General features: G+C 42.8%; 1 protein-coding gene across 1 annotated transcript; it reads right to left on the reverse strand.

The window, feature by feature from the left end:
* Positions 1-7,500: 7,500 nt before the first annotated feature.
* Positions 7,501-18,694, reverse strand: LOC119318011 (probable cyclic nucleotide-gated ion channel 20, chloroplastic). Its single transcript, XM_037592519.1, has 13 exons — positions 18,473-18,694; positions 17,235-17,687; positions 16,532-16,717; positions 15,483-15,581; positions 12,314-12,451; positions 11,507-11,761; positions 10,878-11,144; positions 10,496-10,641; positions 10,184-10,261; positions 9,069-9,198; positions 8,391-8,637; positions 8,145-8,307; positions 7,501-7,845 (listed from the first exon to the last, which is right to left on the reverse strand). Exons 2-13 carry the CDS (start codon positions 17,676-17,678, stop codon positions 7,677-7,679), a joined length of 2,322 nt encoding a protein of 773 aa, XP_037448416.1. The 5' UTR covers positions 17,679-17,687; positions 18,473-18,694; the 3' UTR covers positions 7,501-7,676.
* Between the last annotated feature and the right edge of the window lie 1,679 nt (positions 18,695-20,373).

The following is a 20,373-nucleotide window of genomic DNA, read 5'->3' on the forward strand; positions in this document are numbered from 1 at the left end:
TCCGTGCAGAGAGATTGTCAAGAGTGTAATCCGTTATGGGCATTTTTCCTTCAACGGTACGGCCGCAATCCTCATGCCCTTCTCCCGTTAACGGTGCACACCATTGCAGCAATACAATTACTACTAGATTGATCAAGCGTCAATCCAATGACCGTATGAGCTTTGACCTAAAGCTATGTGCATAGTATAGACGACAATTTGAACAAACAGATTGTGAATAGCCAGCAAAAATTCACATCGCAATGCACAACTTTTGCCTAAAACCACTGACCGTTGTGTGTTACTTGTAAAGGAACCCAAAAATTTCATCAAGTTCTAACTCTACCCTCAACTTGCAAAGGGTTAAATAACCATAACCCTATCATCCGCCTACTGCCGGACGAATGACATGGAAGGATCAAATAGCCGCGAAAGTGCGGAAAAGACCAAGTTGGGGGTGAGGGATCGTGACGCTTGTTTAGTGGGCCTAGGATTACGTAATGCTTATACCATTGCAAGCAGAAACAAAGCAAAGACATACTAGGGGCTCCTTTGATTCAAAGGAATTGCATAGGATTTTTGGAGGATTTGGACCCTTAGGAATTTTTCCTGTGATGCTTGTTTGATTCGTAGGATTGACATCCTTAGAAATTTTTTCATAGGATTCATTTGTACTACATTTTGAAGGAAAATTTCCATCCACTCAAACCTCTTTGTAGAATTCCTTTGTTTTTCATGCGCTATCAAACATTCTTTCAAATCCTGTAGGATACTATAAGACATGGCATCCTATTTCTGCATTTTTCCTATTCCTTCATTTTGACAATCCTGTGAATCAAAAAGGCCCTAGAAGGAGAAAGAAAAAGGACCCTAGCAAAAGGGTGAACCACAAAATCCCCAATTTGACAGCTCCCCTAAATAATCCCACCGGGCCCCGGCCGTGGGATAAGAACACGAGAAGCAAAACAATGGAGTCCCTCCTCCTCTCCCGATTCTCATTCACCCCCACCCGGACCTCCTCCCCCCTCTACTCCCGGCCGCCCCCTCGCCCCCGCTCGTCTCTCCAGCTCCCCCGTCGTCTCCCCTACCGCCACCTCCGCCTTCGCTCGAGCCCCGGCGGCAGCCGCGGCACGGACGCCACCGAAGACGAGGCCAGCAAGCCCCCCGAGGACGATCTCGGGACGCTGGCGGGGAAGCTCCTGGACGCCTACCGCAACAGAAACAACGACCTCCGGACCTTCCTCCAGAACCTCGTCGACGCGGGGCTCGCCGACGAGTCGGAGGTGTTCGGCGGCGAGGACGACGAGCTCCTCCGGTCCCTCCTCGACGCCGACCTCCCGGGCCGCAGCCCCGACCTCGGCGTGCTCTGGAAGCTCCCGGCCGTCGCGGCCTTCTCCTTCGCGGGGGTGCCCGCGCTGCTGGGCTACCTCGGCGACGCCGCGGGCGTCGACCGCGTCCCCGCGTGGATGCCGCTCGTCTACTCCCTCGCCTCCTTCGTCCTCGGCTCGCTGCTGGTGGCCGACGCGTCGGTCAGCGACGAGGAGTGGGACGAGTGGGTCGGGCGGCGGGAGCGCGGCGGCGACCTCTCGTTCCTCGAGTCCGAGGAGGTGCTGTGGCGCACGGCGCGGCGGGTCCCCCCGGCCGCGCTCGCGGCCACCGCGGCCGGCGAGGCGGCCCTGCGCGCGGCGGCCGCGGCCACCGGGCTCGACGACCTGCAGCCGCCCGTCTGGGTCGCGTTCCTGCTGTTCGGGCTCCTCCTGGGCGTGCCGTACGGGGTGTTCTCGGCGAGCTTCGACCCCGCGGTGCGGGGCTCGTGGCTTGGCTGGGACGAGTTTGTCACGAACATCCGCGACGTTGTCCTCCGCGCCGGCGACGTCGACGTCGACGGCCGCGGGCGCAAGTAGATGCGATGACCGGCGGACTGAGCGTGTCCTGCGTGGAGCGTGCGATTCCTGTAAAAAATGTAATAGACATGTCTGTTTTGATTTCGACAATGTAGCGAAGATACAGTGGATTTTTGGAGACGGGTGCATTGGAGGACGTTATTAATTTTGAATAGTTTAAGAATCATATTTAAAGTTTCAAAAAAATCCAAAAAAAAAAACTCTACGTGATAGAACATTGTGTTATTCACTATTAGAAATCACTATTATTTATTTATTTATTTGTATAGCTCACATGTCTACTCGTTTCATCACCAAACTTTCCTATTGTGTAATATCCATCCATATAAACATGTTGAATATTTTTCTATTTTTCTAAAACTTCAAAAATACCATTTTAACACTTCAAAAATATAAGACTAAGGGTTTGTTTAGGTCTCAGTCGAAGTCTCAGTCGCTGACATCATCCATGTTAGATTCGGCCTGTTTATCATGTGGGCTGCTGGGTTGTATTTTTTCTTGTGTGGGCTTAAGTTATGTGCTGTGGTGAGAAACGCGTGCTGGGCTTCACCCCGTGTGGTGAAGGAAACGAGTGCACCCAGCCGGACGCACAGGTCCATGTGAAAGGTTGCTAAAAAAAGGTCCACGTGAAAGCAACTCCTTTTTTGTAACGCGATCCCACACTTCAAACGAGTGCAGCTAGCTAGTTGGCCTCGTGGTGACTGGTGATCATGCAAGGCGTGAACTACATAGGAACACGCAACAGGGTTAAGATTCAGAAGTGAGAAAATCCAAAAAAATAACAATTATGAACAATTTTTTAAAAACACAAACAATTTTTCAAATTGTCAAATAAATAAATAAAATATGACCGATTTTATAATTCTGAGCAATTTTTTAAAATCTGAACAATTTTTAAAATCCCAAACAGTTTATAAAACACGAACAATTTTGGAAAATTCAAATATTTTATGAAAACACAATAATTGTTTTGAAAGACATGAACAGTTTTTGAGAAACAAGAACATGTCTTTAGAATGATAACATTTTTAACTCTTTGCAGAAAATTTCCTAATAGAACAGTTTTTATATTCAGAACATATATTTTAAAAACATGAAAAATTGTTTTAATCGCAAACAAAATTTTGAATTTATAAAACTTTTTTTGGAAATGTAAACAAATTTTAAGTAGTGCTAACAAAATTTGAATTTTTTAACATATTTTGAAAATTCCAAAGATTTTTTTTACTAATGCTCATTTTAGTATATTTATAAGTTTTTTAAAAGAAACAAAAATGGAAAAACAGAAAACCAAACAAGAAGAATGAATGAAAAAAGAAGAAGAAAAGAAACAACAATGAGTTGAAGTCGTATCAAGGACATGCGGTTGTATTGGTGGGTGACACTTGTAGTTGCGTGTCTAGTAGTAGACACACAACTAAGATATTCCCTACCGACAAAACACCACACGGTTGCAGTCGTGTTGAAGACATGTAGTTGCAAATCGAGGGTGACACTCATAGTTGCGTGTCTAGTGGCATACATGCAACTACCCCTGGCCCCGGCAAAATATCAATGAGTTGTAGTCCCACCACAGACATGCAGTTGCAGTCAGGGGTGACACTTGCAGCTGGGTGCCTAGTGGTAGGCATGCAACTAGCCTACTCACCCTGGCAAAAACAACACATAGTTGCAATCCTATCAAAGACATGCAGTTGCAATCGAGGGTGACACTTGAAGTTGCGTGCCTAGTGATAGACATGCAACTGGCCTACCCCCCTCTAACAGAACACCACATGGTTGTAGAAATGCGTGACACTTGCAGTTGTGTGCCTAGTGGTAGACATGCAACTGGCCTACCCCGACAAAACATGACATCATTACGGTTCTATCGAATACATGTAGTTTAAGCCCGGGGTGACGATTGCATGCCTAGTGCTAGACATGCAACTAGCCTACTCCTTTTAACAAAGCACCACATAGTTGCAGTCCTATCAAAGGCATGCAAATACAACCGGGGGTCACACTTAAAGTTGTGTGCCTACAGGTAGACATGCAACTGGTCTACCCCCCCCCCCCACAAAAACACCACATAGTTGCAATCTTATCGAAGACATGCGGTTGTAGTCGGGCGTGACACCTTGAGTTGCGTGTATAGTGGTAGACATGCAACTAGCTTACTCCCCCGACAAAACACCAAATAGTTGCATTCGAGAGAGACACTTACAGTTGAGCGTGCCTAGTAGCAGACAGGCAACTGCCCCTCCCCTGACAAAACAACACTGAGTTGTAGTCACGTTGAAGACATGCAGTTGCATCTGGGCGCGACACTTGCAATTGCGTGCCTAGTAGTAGACATGCAACTAGCCCTCTTCCCAACAAAAACACACTACAAAGTTGCAGATCCCTTGAAACACATGCAGTCGCACCTGGGCATGACACTTTAGTTGCGTGCTTACTAGTAGACGTGCAACTGCCCCTCGCCCAACAAAACAACACTGAGTTGCAGGTGCGTTGAAGACATGCAATTGCATCTGGGCACGACACTTGCAGTTGCGTGCCTAGTACTAGACATGCAACTACCCCTCCCCTGACAAAACAACACTGAGTTGCAATCGCATTGAAAACATGCGCTTGCAGTAAGGGCATGACACTTACAGTTACGTACTTAATGGTAGACATGCAACTGCCCCTCGTCCCTCAATAAAACAACATTGTGTTGCAGTAGTGTGGAAGATATGTAATTACAGTCACGACGATTGTGCAGCCAAATGGAGAAAATAGAAGTTATGATTTAATAAAATATAAAAATGTAGCTAGTATCATGTATTTAGCAAAAATATATTTTAAAAGCAATTAAAAGTGAAATAAAGAATAAAATAAGAAAATAAGAAAAGGTGGGAAAAAGGCAAATAAATAACGGCACGAGGAACACCAACACAAGAAAAAAAATGTTAAATGACACTTACAAGAAAATAAAAGAAATAGTGAAAATACATAAATTAAAAATGGACGAAATTGTTAATTAAAAAATAAAAAGGCGAACCAAACAAGAAAAATCCCTGCCCAACCAACTTGAGCCCAGCGCATTGCACATAACTCACAAACACCGGAAAGCAGAACAAAACTAAACAAAAAAGGAAAGCAGAACTAAACTAAATAAAAAATGGGTTTGCACAAATCTTGAAGCATCAAATGATCAACGATGAGGACATCGATTGAGACTTTGTTAAAACTCAGTCGAATGAGTATTAGCAATCCCCTTCGGTAATTACATCTCCATTTCATGCAAAAAAAAGGAAAAGCAAATGCTTCTCTATCAACCTGATGTTGAAAATAAATAGGGCATATAAACATGATAATTTTTTTGGTGATAAATAAAGAAAAAAAATAAAAAATGATAGAGAGGCAGCATACAAATAAGTAAATAACAAAATCCATGTAGAAAAGTACAACAACGAGTGAGAATAAAAATTATTCATGTGTGTCACAAAATTATGTGCTACAGAATTTTAGATGTATCTCCAAAAGAAGTAAGACAAAAATAAAACAGAAATAGAAATAAAAATAAAAGTGACCGAATAGAACAAAATAAAAAGTAATAAACACACTAAAAGGAAAAGGAAAAAAGGGATAAAGGTAGATTTTCTTTAGAACAGGGGAAAAGCTAGACAAGTACCCGTGTACACACACATAGTGAGCTGCGTCCCTAAGATTCCACTGTAAGATCGGAAAAATAATAGAAGAAATAAAAAAATGGGAAGGACTGCAAGGCAGAGGCCACAGGCCAGACAAGGAAACAAAGTTAAGAAGCCCACACAGCGGAAGACAGACACCCTGCCCGTTTCCAGCCTCAGCCCAATACATCTTTGAACAAACACTATACAACAGCGACAAACACAGATTAATCAATTTGAACGGCTAATCTCGTCGACTGAGACTTCGCGAAGTCTCAGTCGACTGAGATTTAGCTGCACCGTAAGACTAACTAGAGCCCATCCTCCAACTTTTGTTTTTGAGATGGAGCGTGCTACACGCCGGCCGCCAAGCCATCAGATCTGACACGATCTCATGCGCGAGCGTCGTCATCACTTTTGCAACGTGTTGTTAGAACTCTTTTGCAACAATGGTTGTGTTGAAGTTTTTTTTTGCAACAGAGGTCATGTTACAAAATTAGTTTGAGAATTTGTTTTGCAACTCAAATCTTGTTATTGTTTTTTTTTTGCAACCGATATATTGTTGCAAATTTGTGTTTGCAACATAGGTCTTGTTGCATAAACATGGTCGCGTGACACAGCAGTAGCATAGCTGCGGGAATTATTGCTGCAATGGCACTGGCGGTTGTGACTGAGCTCGGGGAGGCGACATCCATGGTTGTGAGGGGATGAGAGCTCAAAGAGAGAACGGGTGAAAATGGTTGGGGAAAGACGGTGGAGGTTTCTGGAGAGGCGACTTCAGGCGGTGACAAATGAAACCGCGGTGTCTTGTTAGAGGATGAGAGCTTAAAGAGAGAATGGGTGAAAATGGTTGGGGAAAGACGGCGGAGATTTCTAGAGATAAAGGCCCTGTTCGGAACTTCCCCGCTTCGCGGAGTTGGGTTTTAGCAGCTCCATCAAATTTAGCTAAAGTCTAGCCCGCTCCTGGAGCGGAGTTCAAGGAGCCAAGAGAAACCGAGCGCAGCCAAGATAAGGGGGCACGTGGCTGGTTAGGGCAAGAAAAAACAGATGTGGACTGCAGTTGGATCGGATGTGATCCAATGGCTGTGGGTGGCGGAACGTTTCGTGTGATCGGTCAGCTAAACAGAATGATTTTCCTTTTAAGATACAGTTCATGTTTCCGTTCTGGTTCCTACCCGTTGTGCAGTAATAAAGTCTTCGTGGGATTTAAAAATAATCCGGTTCATTAACATGGGCGTTGGAAGCTTAAAGTAAAGAGCAAATAATGAGATGACAACGTAAAATAATACTGAAATGACTTTTGTCTGGCTTCACTTGGTTCAGTGAATTATTCATGTCGTTTTGCGAAATGAATTTGGCGCGTGTATCTCACATAGTTATGGCGTCTCTCAAGATAACTTCGCAGTTATACAAAATTTAAATTTGAAAAATTTAGTTCTTAACTCAGATTAAGTTTCACAATTTCAAAATGATTCTTTAATTCAAACTAAACATCACAATTTAAAGCGGACTTGGCTGTATCTTCAATACAACAACTTCACAACAAACTCAATATTTTTTTTCTAGTCTAACTAACTGTCTTCTTTTTTTTTGCAGGGAAAACTAACTGTCTTCTCCCACCGCGATCCTTACTGCCAATAATTTATATACAAACAATAAGGTGATAGAAGCATAATAGCGCATAAATCAACTTGTGTTCTCTGCACGAAATCTTAATTTCTAACGCAGGTTAATGCACCTCCAAAAGAAAAGAAAAAGAGGAGTGTGCTGGAAATGGAACCATGAAGCGTGGGCACAAAGCTTCTGTCTGTCATGTTCTCTTTCTTAAGGAAAAAAAATCCATTTTGCCCCACCCTCAACTGTTCATTTGGCTCTTCTCCTAATTTTGTCTCTTGTTTACTCTATCTTTTTCTTTTGAGAATTGCCTCTGGTTTGCTCAACCACCCTAACACGGAACAATCGACACTCAAACCATACATAAACCATATTATATCTATATACAAGGAGATTAGTTTCACACATTTGGAAGTACCAGATCAGAGAACCAAAGAGTTGTGTCCGCGGATTTCAGGATTTCTAGAGGCTGGAGATGTTGAACTGTTACCCAATAGTTAGTACTACCTACTTAGGCAGACTATCACCCCCTCTGTCCAGGCTGAAAAGCATACTGAGAACATGTACCCGGTATACGATCGGGTTCTTCGCTTGGCCTTGATCTTTCAGCTCGCTTTAGTCTTCTCTTACGATATCTCCATGCGACTTGGATGCGCGCTGCAGCGATGGTCCTCCAGTAGGGTGATTCATACCTGTCCAACACATTTGCAGCACTTAGTCTCAGGCATCAGCCAACGAAGTAGTAATACAGAGATCAGAAAACGGATACTTAAGTACCATAGATAATACTAGTTCTTATCATGGAAGGATTTTGAGCTGGTAATCTTAATCACCACAATACATGGCACTAGTAAAGTTACTCATATTTTCTCACTGTTAAAATTAATCAAAACAACAGCTTCAGCATCCTACAGTTCCAGTCGAACTCAACTTTATTTGATAAACAGTAACGTGATGATCAATATGATAAACCAGACAAGCAAGTGGCTACCTGATAGCCCCCTGCACTCTCGGATTGCGCAAGAACCGTGCAAATTGTCCAGTAACTTGTTCAAGATCACTTGCTCGAAGTACAAAAGCTTCAACATTCGTTAAGCATCGCACGGTACGTATAGCAACCAAACGCATACCATGAAATCTACTTTTCCCGCCATCTGAAACAGTAGCAGTACATGTGATGCTACAATTATGAACAATATATGGAGTATAACAAGCAGGCAGGCCAGATATTGCAGACCTTTATTTGTTGAAGAGTGTTCCAAGTACCATGTGAGGAGTTCCTCTCCACATACATCTCCATCTTGTAACGGAGCCCTGCTTCCATCTGCACTGATGCTTTCTAGCTTGCCTCTCACTATGAAGATCATTTTGTCAACAGGGCCACCTTGATAAAGAATGTCACTTCCACTGATATATAAGTTTTGTCTTAATTTATCACAGATAGCATCCAAGATAGGCCAATCCATCAAGGTGAACAATCGAACCTGCAGAACAATTACACTCAGGGATTCCATAAGAAATGTGAGGAGAGGTCATTACCAGACAGGCATAGATACTAAGGCGAACCTGCAAACTACAACAACAACAACAAAGCCTTTAGTCCCAAACAAGTTGGGGTAGGCTAGAGGTGAAACCCATAAGATCTTGCAACCAACTCATGGCTCTGGTACATGGATAGCAAGCTTCCACGCACCCCTGTCCATAGCTAGCTCTTTGGTGATACTCCAAACCTGAACAGATCAAATACGTGCCACTTTTCGATGGAAAAAGATTGCTGAGATCTCTAGCTGTTTATATTGGGATCACCCATTAATCTCTTTTTCTTAAAATTTTAGTGTTTAATTCATTCCCTATCCTCACGGTGCTGACTGAAATATACCGTATTAAAGAGTACTGCAGCCAACTTATTACATACCCTATTAAGGAATCTAAAGAAATGTCGACGTATGTCCCTTTGAATATCTTCTGGTAAATTACTTAAGAGCTCCTCTTCATTTACTCCTTGAGTGGCCGCCCAGGTGAACCTTTCTGCATGTCTAACCCTCCTGTACATTTAGAAACCTCCAACGGTTACTATCTTTGAAGCATAAAACTAAACTCAAAAGTAACATGAAGAAAATTTTCAAACCACAATTCAGGTCTTTATTGACATTGCCATGAGATGGCACATGTTACGAGTATGGAGGTTAACTACATATGTGAGAATTTAGTGCATTAAATCATTGTTTTATGTCTTTTAAGAGTGAATTCCAGCTTTCGCCTCCTATTTTGACCTTTTATGCTAAATACCCAATTTAACTGTTTTCCATCCGGATTACCCCATTTAGCGAAAGTTTTGCCTGTTTTTAGCCATGTCGTAGTTTCCTCCTTGCATCTGAACCGGTTCGTGTCCCTAAGCCGTATCCGTCTCACGCACCCGCATGCAACTGTTTAGCTAAACCAACTGCAAGATGGGCATGTATGTACACCTGACGACAGTGAGAAAAAAGCCGTGTAAAGCCATTCGACCTGTTAGTGTGCAGGAAAAAAAAACAGAAGGAAAACCACAACATGGCATGTTAAGTGTACCCGACGGCTGGGACACCCCTGTTGGATCGCTCTTGAAAATTTAAAAGGGGTAAGAACCAAAAAAAACTTCCACTAAATGAGATAATTCGGATGAAAATCTGCTAAACTTAAAAGCCGTGTCAAAGTAGAGGGTAAATACTGGAATTCACTCTTCTTTTAAAGCTTGTTCTCGAAATACAATACACATTTGTTGTCCCAATGAAACAAATTAAGATAGCTTTTCATGAAGTTTTAAGATAGTTCTTCATGAAACATGAGATTGACTACACCAGTATTTGGCAAACTGTTATTTCTATACGAACTGTAGAAACAGCACAAATAACAGAGAACAAGTTCATGAAGCATAACAAGCAAAGTAGATTAGCAACATGTCAAAACAATAAAACTTCTTTCGAGTACAATTGTACAAGACCATGAAATATGTAAAACAATAATATTTGTTTAGAAGTCACAAGGTAAAACCTTCTCAAATCTTCAGGCAGTCGTCTATGGCTCATCCACTGCTCAACATCACGCCGTCTAAGTTGCATCTCTAGTTTCCTACAAAAAGACAAGGAAAACTTCATACACCACATCAAGATTCATATTGCTACAAATAATAATTATTGACTGAATTGTTCTAATTGAGATACATAAGCATGCATAATAAGTAAGGGTTCTCATGTCAGTAATGAATAATTAGCATGAGGTTTCCATGGAAAGGTAGTGTGAGCTCATTGATAACTAGGTGGATCATACAGCGTGATAAATAAGCTAGCAGTAATAACCTCATACCGGCTTCCAAGAGCTTGGAGAAAATTTTGCATGTTCCCGATGAGTAGTGCAAAAAGCAACAGTCCCAAACCAACAATAGCCATAGTGAAGAGGACTTCCCCTTCGAAGTAACTTGGGATAAGATTTCCAGCCAAAGTACTGATTTGCTGAAATGGAACCATTTACATTCAAAAATAAATGTCAGCAAGAATAAATTTAAATTCTCTAAATTAAAACATGTACAAATAGATGGAAACACCACTGGTAAGTAGATTCAGTACGGAGATAAAAAAAGGTAAAAATAAGGAAGTATGTTGTGGAAAAGTCTATTCACCACATGTCAAGTACAACAAAAGGGATACCTAAGTGAAATAGAAGAACACGGGCAATAGATGTAAAATACCTGAAAACCCCAAAATAATGAATATACATAGCGTGTAACAGCACTGTGTTTCGTAGCCAGCAGAACAGCTTGCTGATAAATCCCATACTGGAAATTAGTATCATTCCCGGTGTCAAAACAAGCTGTTGAGGCTGGCTCATTAAACCATTGCTGACTAATTTGCTCATTCTGCCCTCCAATATCAAAGTTGAGTCCACAGTCTCGGAAAACCTTACACGACGAAATGTTTGACGCAGAACAAGCATTTTGTAGGCATTGGTTAACCCTCTGTGACAAAATATGAAACAGAAGTATTTATAGGCATCAGGTGTTAAGCACTGACTATGCAAATTGAATAACTTATGATCAAGGATAACTGCTGAAGTATACATAACTGAGACATAGTACAAATTAAATTAAGCAGCAGTATCTGGCAGCTTTTAACTTTCTATCACATTTTTCCTTTTAGTTGCAGTTAAGTCAGAGCACATATTTTTCTCAAAAAATGTTAGAACTAAATGCAACTGGACGTGTCTTCAGGACCACTCTCTATAACAATGCCGGCGGAGAGTAATATTCTAGCACTAGTAAAATACAATTGAGGAAGTTAACTTTATGGTTCTGTAAATTGCAATAAAAAATGAACTGACCTGTAATCCAAAAAGGTACCAACATGAACCGACGACATGACCCGCTAAAACAAACATTAGAAGATTAATCACAAAATTAGCCCATGCTGACTCAAATATGAATCCAGTGGCAGACTGACGACCACCGAGCAATGGTACAAATCTGATGATGCGGGGGACATATTGAAGAAGAATAATGACACGCAAATAATTCTTGGCATCATCTGCTGTTGTTGATAAGCCAAAAGATCTAGGGATAATCGCCAATATAATCACCTTGATCAAGCAACAAAGAAAAAACTTAGCAGTTAGTACATGGCACAAACATAGCAAGGAAGTTCAAAGGAAGTCAAATTCTTTCAATGATATGTCTATTTTGGTCACGAACTTGAAAAAGAGAGCAATTCTCCCTGGTTTATACGAGTAACTGGAACAGTAAGCAGATGAGAACCATTCATCCATCTAGAGAAAAGATTAGAACAGTTGCTGCATAGAAAGGAAATTTGCATGCATGCAAATTTATTAGGAATATATATTATCGGCTGAGCTAAAATGTGTAGATCCTATGTAAGCACGACCTTCATTTTGCCTTCTTATAATCACTGTTATGCCAAGTTATATATGATCTTTGCAGTTTCTGGTTCGCCTAAATATGTTTGTAACGTGCGCAACCAAAGCAAGTCAAAATATGCAATACATTATACATGCATTTTGAGTGTGGCTTAGAACAAATATGTTGGCATAAATAACAAGTGGTCCTTGTTAGGAATGAGATGAGGAAGCTTGATATCTAAAACGACTGGTATCAATGTAGAAAGTCTTAGTCACCTGAGGGAGTGGAAGCACAACGAAGAAATCAAGTAAAAAATAACCACAAAGATAATGAACAGCTATTTTCTTTGGCTCGTCAACTAAATCTCCAGCTCCCACTACTCTTGACTCTGGAGCTACATAAGCCAGTCTGAACTGAAAGAGAAGTATCATTATGTTCATCAATATCATGACATAAGTTTGAAGCTACATAACAATTGTTGGCAGCACAACTGAGATCAAAGTAGAGAGCACACATGAATAAAGTAGAACCTTCAAAATTATTATAACAAAAAATGCAGCTCCATTTCCCCCATGAGTTCTGTTCAACAAAAGACTACCACTAGATAAAATATTTGGTTGATGTTCACAAATTGGTATATGTGAAACAGATCTAATTCAAAGACAAGCCCGGTATCAGTAGAACAGATCTAATTCAACTTCAAGTCTTTGTACAAAACCCACATAACAAATAAGGTGGGATGACAACAGTACATGGAACTGTTAAGCTTCATGCACTAGCCAACGCAACCAAAAGTCTGAACTGATGGGAAGGGCTAGGCGATCCACATATACACTTCAACACCCCTGTCACATGCGACGCTGGAAGTCAACACGTGAATAGACTCAAGAGGCCTATAGATGGACACAGATAGGGGTGGGCATAAAAACCGAGAACCGAAGACCGGAGCCCAAAAAATCGAGACCGAAGCCGAAAAAACCGAGAACCGAAGCATCGGTTGTTCGCTCGGTCAGCAAACCTGAGAAACCGAAATTGCTTCAGTGAATTCGGTCGTTCCAGTCTGTTGACCGAATCACCCGAATAAACCGAAATATTGTGTTGTATTAAAGCCCAGCGTACATAGGCCAACAGCCCATCCACGTTCGTAAGAATCCAACCACTACACGACATTTTTTTCAGCGATATCTCAGCCACAAACACACAAAGCTCCGCCTCCTGCATCTTATCTTGTATTCGTTCGAGGCTTCAAGCACACACATCACGAAGCGCCGCCGTCTCCGCTTCCGATCCCCACCTCGCGCAAAACTAGCGGCGACCGCTGCGCGCCAGCACCTGTGGCTCCTGCGCGGTGGCGCGCCATCGGCCGGCGGTGCCCATGGCTCCTGCACGGTGGTGCCCGGTGGCGCCCATGGCTCTCAACGGCGCCCGACGACGTCCATGGCTCTGCCCCGTTTTCTTTGTATCAGTCCCCACAACCATGAATGCTACACATGTTTGGATTGATGTGTCCGGCTGTTCTTATTTTCTCCATGATTTGACTCATGATTTCTTCCTCTCCTCCAAACATTGGCTCTCTTCGGTGAATATAAATCGAGGCACCTAACCGAATGCCCAGCAAATTTTGGACAAAAATTGCGAAAGCCAGGATTTGAACTCAAGACCTTAGGCTTTGATACCATGTTAAGCTTCATGCACTAGCCAACGCAACCAAAAGTCTGAACTGATGGAAAGGGATAGGCAATCCACATATACACTTCAACAGGAACAAGATTGGCCACGGTCTGGCCGGACCCCCTGGGCATCTCTCTGAGGCGGCTCGGGCGGAAACCCGACTTGCCTGCCACTGCCACCCCATCCTCCGTCACTCTCCTCGCTGCCGCCAGCACACAACGAACGGCAAAGCCCGCCGGCGGCTGACAACGACGAGACTCCTTCCTCGCACAACCAAGACCCCCCCCCACTGCCTCTCGGATCCAACCCTTCACAGTTGCATCCTGCATCCCCCTCCATGGATCCGCCTACATTGCACCGGTCAGCGCCTCCTGGCTCCCGTTGGTGACCGGCGAGCCCTCTGACCTCGACCAACGCAGCTGCCGCCCTATGAGCTCTCCAACAACCGGATCCCGCGCCGCAGCTGCAGGATTGGCCTCTGCGTGCCCACCATGCAGCCCTTTGGTGACCATTGTTGTCATCTCTCTCATGTTGTGTGTGCCCTTCATTTACACTTCACCTTGGGCTATGACCTCCCTCCGGTGGAGATATTTTTACTAGCAGAACTCTACAATCATGTCACTTCTTCCTCGCCCTTTCTCGCCACTTCCTCCCTTCCGGCGGCGAAAGGGCGCTTCTCCCTCGTGCTTGTTCGTCGAGCCAGAGCCTCCCCGCCTCCATTCTAATTCTCTCCTGGGCTATGACCACCCTTCCTTTGGGTGCTGGATGGCGCGGAATTGGTAATGGGACAATTACTTGACATGACTACCTGCGGTCTACCCTTCAATGGCTAGAGTGACGTCTTGTTGGAGCTTTAATGTGTGTATTTTGAAGTTTGCCTCCCAATTGTCTCCTCTCTGTTGCTAGTGTCCCATGTATGTGCTTATGTCATAACCCGTGCAGCATCTCTACAGTCACCTAGATCCATCTATTGGTCTACGCAGTTGTTCCTTGCGTGGTGTGTCGTAAGGGCATGTACAATGGTTCTATCTTAGGACTGACACGTAGGATAAATGATGAGGTGGAGGAAAGAGAAATCATAAGAAAAGGCTTGTCTTCTCTTATTTAAGAGAAGACAAGATATGATCTCTTAGCACAATTTGTCTCACCACATTTTTACGAATAGCTAGTTATTGAAGATAAGGCTAAGAGATGACCCATTGTAGACATTTTTTTTTGTCATCTCTAAACTAGATGCAAGACTTAAGATAAGACTATCTTATCAACCATCGTACATGCCCTTACTGTGTACTTGGTTTTGTGTGTGTGTGTTTCCTGTTTTCCTGTTTTCCTGCCTCGGCACGCTTGCCCCTTGGGCTCTTAAGGTTTTTAATCCAGTTCCTTATAAACTGGATCAATCTCTTTTTGAAATGAGATCATATTCAGGTAGGGATTTCTCCCCCCTGGTGGCTGTTTCAAAAGAACAAATAAGGTGGTCAAGTTTTTATGTTGACAAGATATTTCTTTCATGGCAGAATTTTTGAGCTGGTCAGCTATTTTGTCTAAAATTTAATATACACTAGTAGTATGTGAAACGAATTAACAAGACAATAAAAACCATTCGAAATAGAATCAACAAGCTATTAGGTTTAACAGTACAAGGATAGTTTAGTATGCATACTAAGTTAACAATATGTCATTCACATAATTACATCTTGTACCCACTTCATCCATGCTGGTAAAATGTGAAGCATTGTCTAGATTATAGAATATAAAAACCGATTAACCACTTGCCTGAAGAAGCATGTGCAGAAAATAAATAGCATCAGAAACACTTCTCACAACGGCAAGTCCTGTCGCCAACTTCCAGTTGAATACTATGCATTTCTTATCCTGCATTGAACCCAAAAGGAAAATCGCAAGTGCCGTCTGTTTTTATCAGAATTACAACAGCAAGAAAAGCTAATATTGACTAGTCCCAACATATCTTCATATTGCAAATCCTTAAGACAACTGATTTAATGTGTCTATAGTAATGAATTTTGAGGGTGAGTGCTCCCTGAAAAACGTTATGAAACCTTCTTGCTCCTACCGCTATCACCACAATAGATATCAACTCTCTGAGGTGAAAGTATGGAGTAATACCATCAAACAACACATGTCCAGAAACGTCACAGCATCACCCGAAGTCAGCAAAATAATTACAAGTTTAGAAATTAGCAAGGCACCACAACTGAGCTTTTTACAAAATAGCACCAGCAGACAGATGTACGCATCTAACCAAACCTATCTAATGTATTAGTCATTTTTATAGTACTCCATTCTTGTTTATGTGATATTTCATGATGCGAAGAATCAGCCTCTTTAAACTTTGGCTGCTAATGCCTAATATACACAAGTGTTTTGATTTTCCATGTGAGTTTGGCATGTCATACTTTTCTTGTTTGACACTCTTGAAGTTTGCTGTAATAAACATAGGCCGCATGCATCTACGATGCGAGGCCAGAGGTAAAATATCTTTGATTTTCTTAAAAGTGGTGCAGATGTTATTACTGGACTTATCTTTCAATAATGTTTACTAGTAGGCAAGTAGAAAATGTACAGATGTTATTACTAAAGTAGTGACCTAAAAAATCTTATAAAAGTTTACAGAGGTAGTATATTGGTGCGCCTAACTCTTTGCAGAGGCATACAGTGCTTCAAAGAACTTGCATTCACATAATGCAAAGGCAGGGCTCCTACCATTTTCTCAGAAAAGGGTGTACATTGGAGAATGTGTCAATTCTCCAAGACGACGTGTAGAAAGAATGGAGTTGTTAGCTGGCAAATTTGTAAAATGTTACCTTCTCTACTGACAACAGGAAGAAAAACAGGGGGTCGATGAAGATGGCAACCAGGCATGATATCACAAAGAATTGATTCCATTGTTGAACAACCTTCGCATGTGGGTTCATAATCGGAATGTACGAAAGGAAACGCTCAATGCTCTTCTTCCAACCACGATGGTGACTATAGAGAATATTATGAAGCTTCAAAAGAGGAGAAACTCACATTAGTACCAGTCAAAAGCTGTAAGAGTTCTAAGAACTGTTTCAACCATTGTTTAAAAAGATCTAGCTAGACAAACAAGCTAAGAACTATACCATAACATCAGACGTATTAAACTGTAAGAGTTTTAAGAACTATTTCAACCATTGTTTTATACTTGATGATTAGTACCAGTCAAAAGCTGTAAGAGTTTTAAGAACTATTTCAACCATTGTTTTATACTTGATGAATTAGTACCAGTCAAAAGCTGTAAGAGTTTTAAGAACTATTTCAACCATTGTTTTAAGAAGATCTAACTAGACAAACAAGCTAAGAACTATACCATAACATCAGACGTATTAAACTTCTATGATCTCAGTTATTTGTCAGAAATGAGATGTTGGTGATTCCAGTACTAGGTTGAGGTTGTTTGTTTTACCATAAAAATTAGTGCACTGATCTAAGCCTAATCATCAAGTATAAAGTGAATCGCATAAGTAGCACAGCAAGTAAAACCACCTTATTGTCAAAATGATTTGGAGCCCGTTGGAAATGCCTCTTGTTTTTGCACACAGGAGGGCAATGGACACAGTCGGGATTATCACATTGTCCCAAAGGTCCAGACATCATCAAATGTTCATTCTTTGGAATATCTCCACCATGAGACCACCTGTTTCCTCCAGCGTCTTCTGGCATGACGGCTTGCGGCTTGCTGACTTGTTTTACCTGCGGATGTCGTGGCGGTCTATTATCCGGTGTGTGCCTGCTAACAACAAACGGATTGCCTGCTGCTGCAACCTGGCTCGACGGCTGACTCGATAGAGGTCCGGTATGGGGCACGTAAGTGTCTTCTTCATAATCCTCGTCCCTGACCGGCATACACATAGATGTACTTCTGGGAAATCTTGGTAGTTCAATATTTCTTAACAGCATTGGGATATCATCCCTCTCCTGATCAGACATCTTTTAACCCTGCACACAGAATCCACTGCATTAGCAAATCACGTTCAATTGAACAGCTAATACATAGACAGCGGCGGAGCTTCAGCAAGAATTAAGAGGGGGCTAAATGAAACTTAGGGAGAGCTGAGGGGGGCTAATTTGGGGTATCACGTCAAAATTTGACAAATATAGTGGTCACTATCAAGTGTTAATATGCAGAAGAAAAAATAGTTGGCCCCTGTTGACCCTGACCAAGCTCCGCCACTGAACATAGATAGTAGAATAATATAACTGTTACAACCAAGCGGACGAACGCCGTACGAAAAACAGAAACAAAGAGGAAACAACTCGCCGCCATCTAGACATGCCTCCACGCAGAGCTTCGCGCATACCGAGATTTGGCGGCGGCGGCGGCTGAAGCGGCTACCAGAGCATCCCCGCAAACCCCAGGAGAGAAGTACACGGGAAATTTACCAATAAAACAGCACGGAATCGGCTCTCCGGGGGCCGAATCTTCTATTTTTAGGCAAGCCGCCCCGAATCTCAATCTCCCGTGCTGATTGATACTTGGAAGGGAAACGCTCGCCAAGGGCAGGAAATCCGCCCCTCCCGCGACGCAAATGCTACCGATTGTGCTACCAAAAAAACATCTCCGCCCGGCCGCCGCTGATTCCTCGCCCCGCGCCGCGCATTGCAGACCCGAGAAATCACGCGAAATTAACCCGTAAAGAAAAAACGCCTCCTCCCTCCCCTACTCCGCTGGAACTAGAAGCGTCGAGTCGTGGCACGGAGAAGGGGGGAGAAAGCAGACGAACCCGACGACGGCGGCGAGCTCTCCCTCCGGAGAGGCCGCGAGAGTGTTGCTCCCCGTCGACAGCAGATTCCGCGCGGCGAGGGGGGTGGGAAAGAGCTTTTGCCCCGCTTTTCTTCCTGCCGTTTCTCAAGCAATTTTTTTATGTGGCTTCGCCTCGAAGGCGCGGGGTGCAGAGGAGGGATTGGGGGAGCAGAGCAGAGCGGAGCAGAGGAGTCAACAGGACGTCTCCTGTTCGCACGGGAAGGACGAGAGGAGTGAGGGTTTAGGAGGCGTGGTCTGTCTCTCTGACAGGGTGGGCGCGTCGGGTGCGAGGGGAGGTGGGTCCCCAGGTGCAGTCTGAGGGGATAGGGGTGCGGGAGAGTGTGACTGTGCGAGAGGAGGGGGTCACGCGCCGCCCACGGCTGCCACGGCCGTGGCGCCACCTGGGGGGTGGAGGGGGACGACCGCTGTGGTCTGGTCTTCTCGGGGTGGGTAAACGCTGACGATGGGAATTTGGCGTGTCGCCTTCACGTGACACCTTCGTCTTCGTTCAAAACTGATTTTGGTGCCTCCCGAGGGACGATTCTTCACGGCTTGAGCTGATCATGGGCATGGTTCCAAATAAGTCATCAATTTATAAATCGAAAAATAAAAAAAATGACTTATTTTATTAAACGGATCCAACTTATAAGTCACCCTAACTTATAAGTCATAAATTGCTCAACCCCAACTTATTAAAACTTATAAGTCACCCTCTTTTATGTGGGTTCCACCACCTTTACATAAAAAGACAAGGTGGTAAGGTATGGTCAGGTGACTTATAAGTCAGATGACAACCAAACAGGCGTGACTTATAAGTCACTGATTTTAAGTCACGTGACTTATTGAAACCAAACAGACCTTATGATTACAAATCAGTTTGTGTAAGATGGTGTTTGGTTCTCTAGTCCTAGGACTTTTTCTAGTCCCTAGTATTTTTTGAAAAAGACTCTCAAGGAGGTGCTTCTAAGGACTTTTAGCAAAAAGTCCTAAAAAAGTCTCACCCTGTTTGGTTTGCTAACATTTTTTCTAGTCCCAACACAAAAAAGTCCCTGGAACCAAACACCCCTTAATTCACATCTAAATGTTTTCTAAGAATATCACATCTAAACTCTCATAATAACACAGCAACAAGGACCAAAAAAATCTGAGACAAAAAAATAAATAAACCACAAACATAGTGAAACACAAGGTTAGATGTGACATAATTATGTCAAATCTAGATGTGTCCTAAACAGATCCATTACAAATACTCTCTACTCTCAAAATTCTTGTCTTCGATTTGTCTAGATACGGATGTACCTAATACTAAAACGTGACTTGGTGCATCCGTATTTAGACAAATCTAAGATAAGAATTAGATGCATCCGTATCTATATAAATCTAAGACAAGAATTTTGGGACGGAGGGAGTAGATAGAATCACAATCTTAGGGCTCATTTAGTTCAAAGGAAAAGTGGATGAAAGATGAAGTGATATAAAAAGAAAGGGGTAAATTTGATGTATGCCATTATAAAATTTCAAGTTTTGAGAAATGCTATTACTATTCTTTTCTTCTCTTGAGAATAAAGGCTTTCCATTTATGTTTACAATCATCTAAAAGAAGCTCAAAAAAAATGGTGCGTCGAGTATCCAGATGAATATGTGTGCACTCCTAGCAGCTACATGTGCAAGCGTGTAAGCAACTTTCTTGGCCCCTCGAGGAGTATGCTCGAATTTGACATCTTCTAGTCTCTGAGATTTTACACACATCTCTGTAGTGGAAGCAGGATAGAGACCGAGTATTCCCTCTTTGCTGCAGATTTCGGATGGCACATAGATTATCAGCCTCGACAACTAGAGATGGTCACTCGCTCAACGTAGAGATTGATCCCTTCAACAATT

The sequence above is a fragment of the Triticum dicoccoides genome, chromosome 6A (assembly GCF_002162155.2).
Source record: "Triticum dicoccoides isolate Atlit2015 ecotype Zavitan chromosome 6A, WEW_v2.0, whole genome shotgun sequence".
Lineage (NCBI taxonomy): Eukaryota > Viridiplantae > Streptophyta > Magnoliopsida > Poales > Poaceae > Triticum > Triticum dicoccoides.

What these genes read in the sequence shown, in the direction of transcription:
- LOC119318011 (XM_037592519.1), bottom strand. Translation starts at nt 17,678, where the DNA reads ATGTCTGATCAGGAGAGGGATGATATCCCAATGCTGTTAAGAAATATT. An exon ending in ACACTCTTCAACAAATAAAG is followed by an intron (nt 8,308 to 8,390) that starts GTCTGCAATATC and finishes CTACTGTTTCAG; the next exon opens with ATGGCGGGAAAAGTAGATTT. An exon ending in AGAGTGCAGGGGGCTATCAG is followed by an intron (nt 7,846 to 8,144) that starts GTAGCCACTTGC and finishes TGTGTTGGACAG; the next exon opens with GTATGAATCACCCTACTGGA.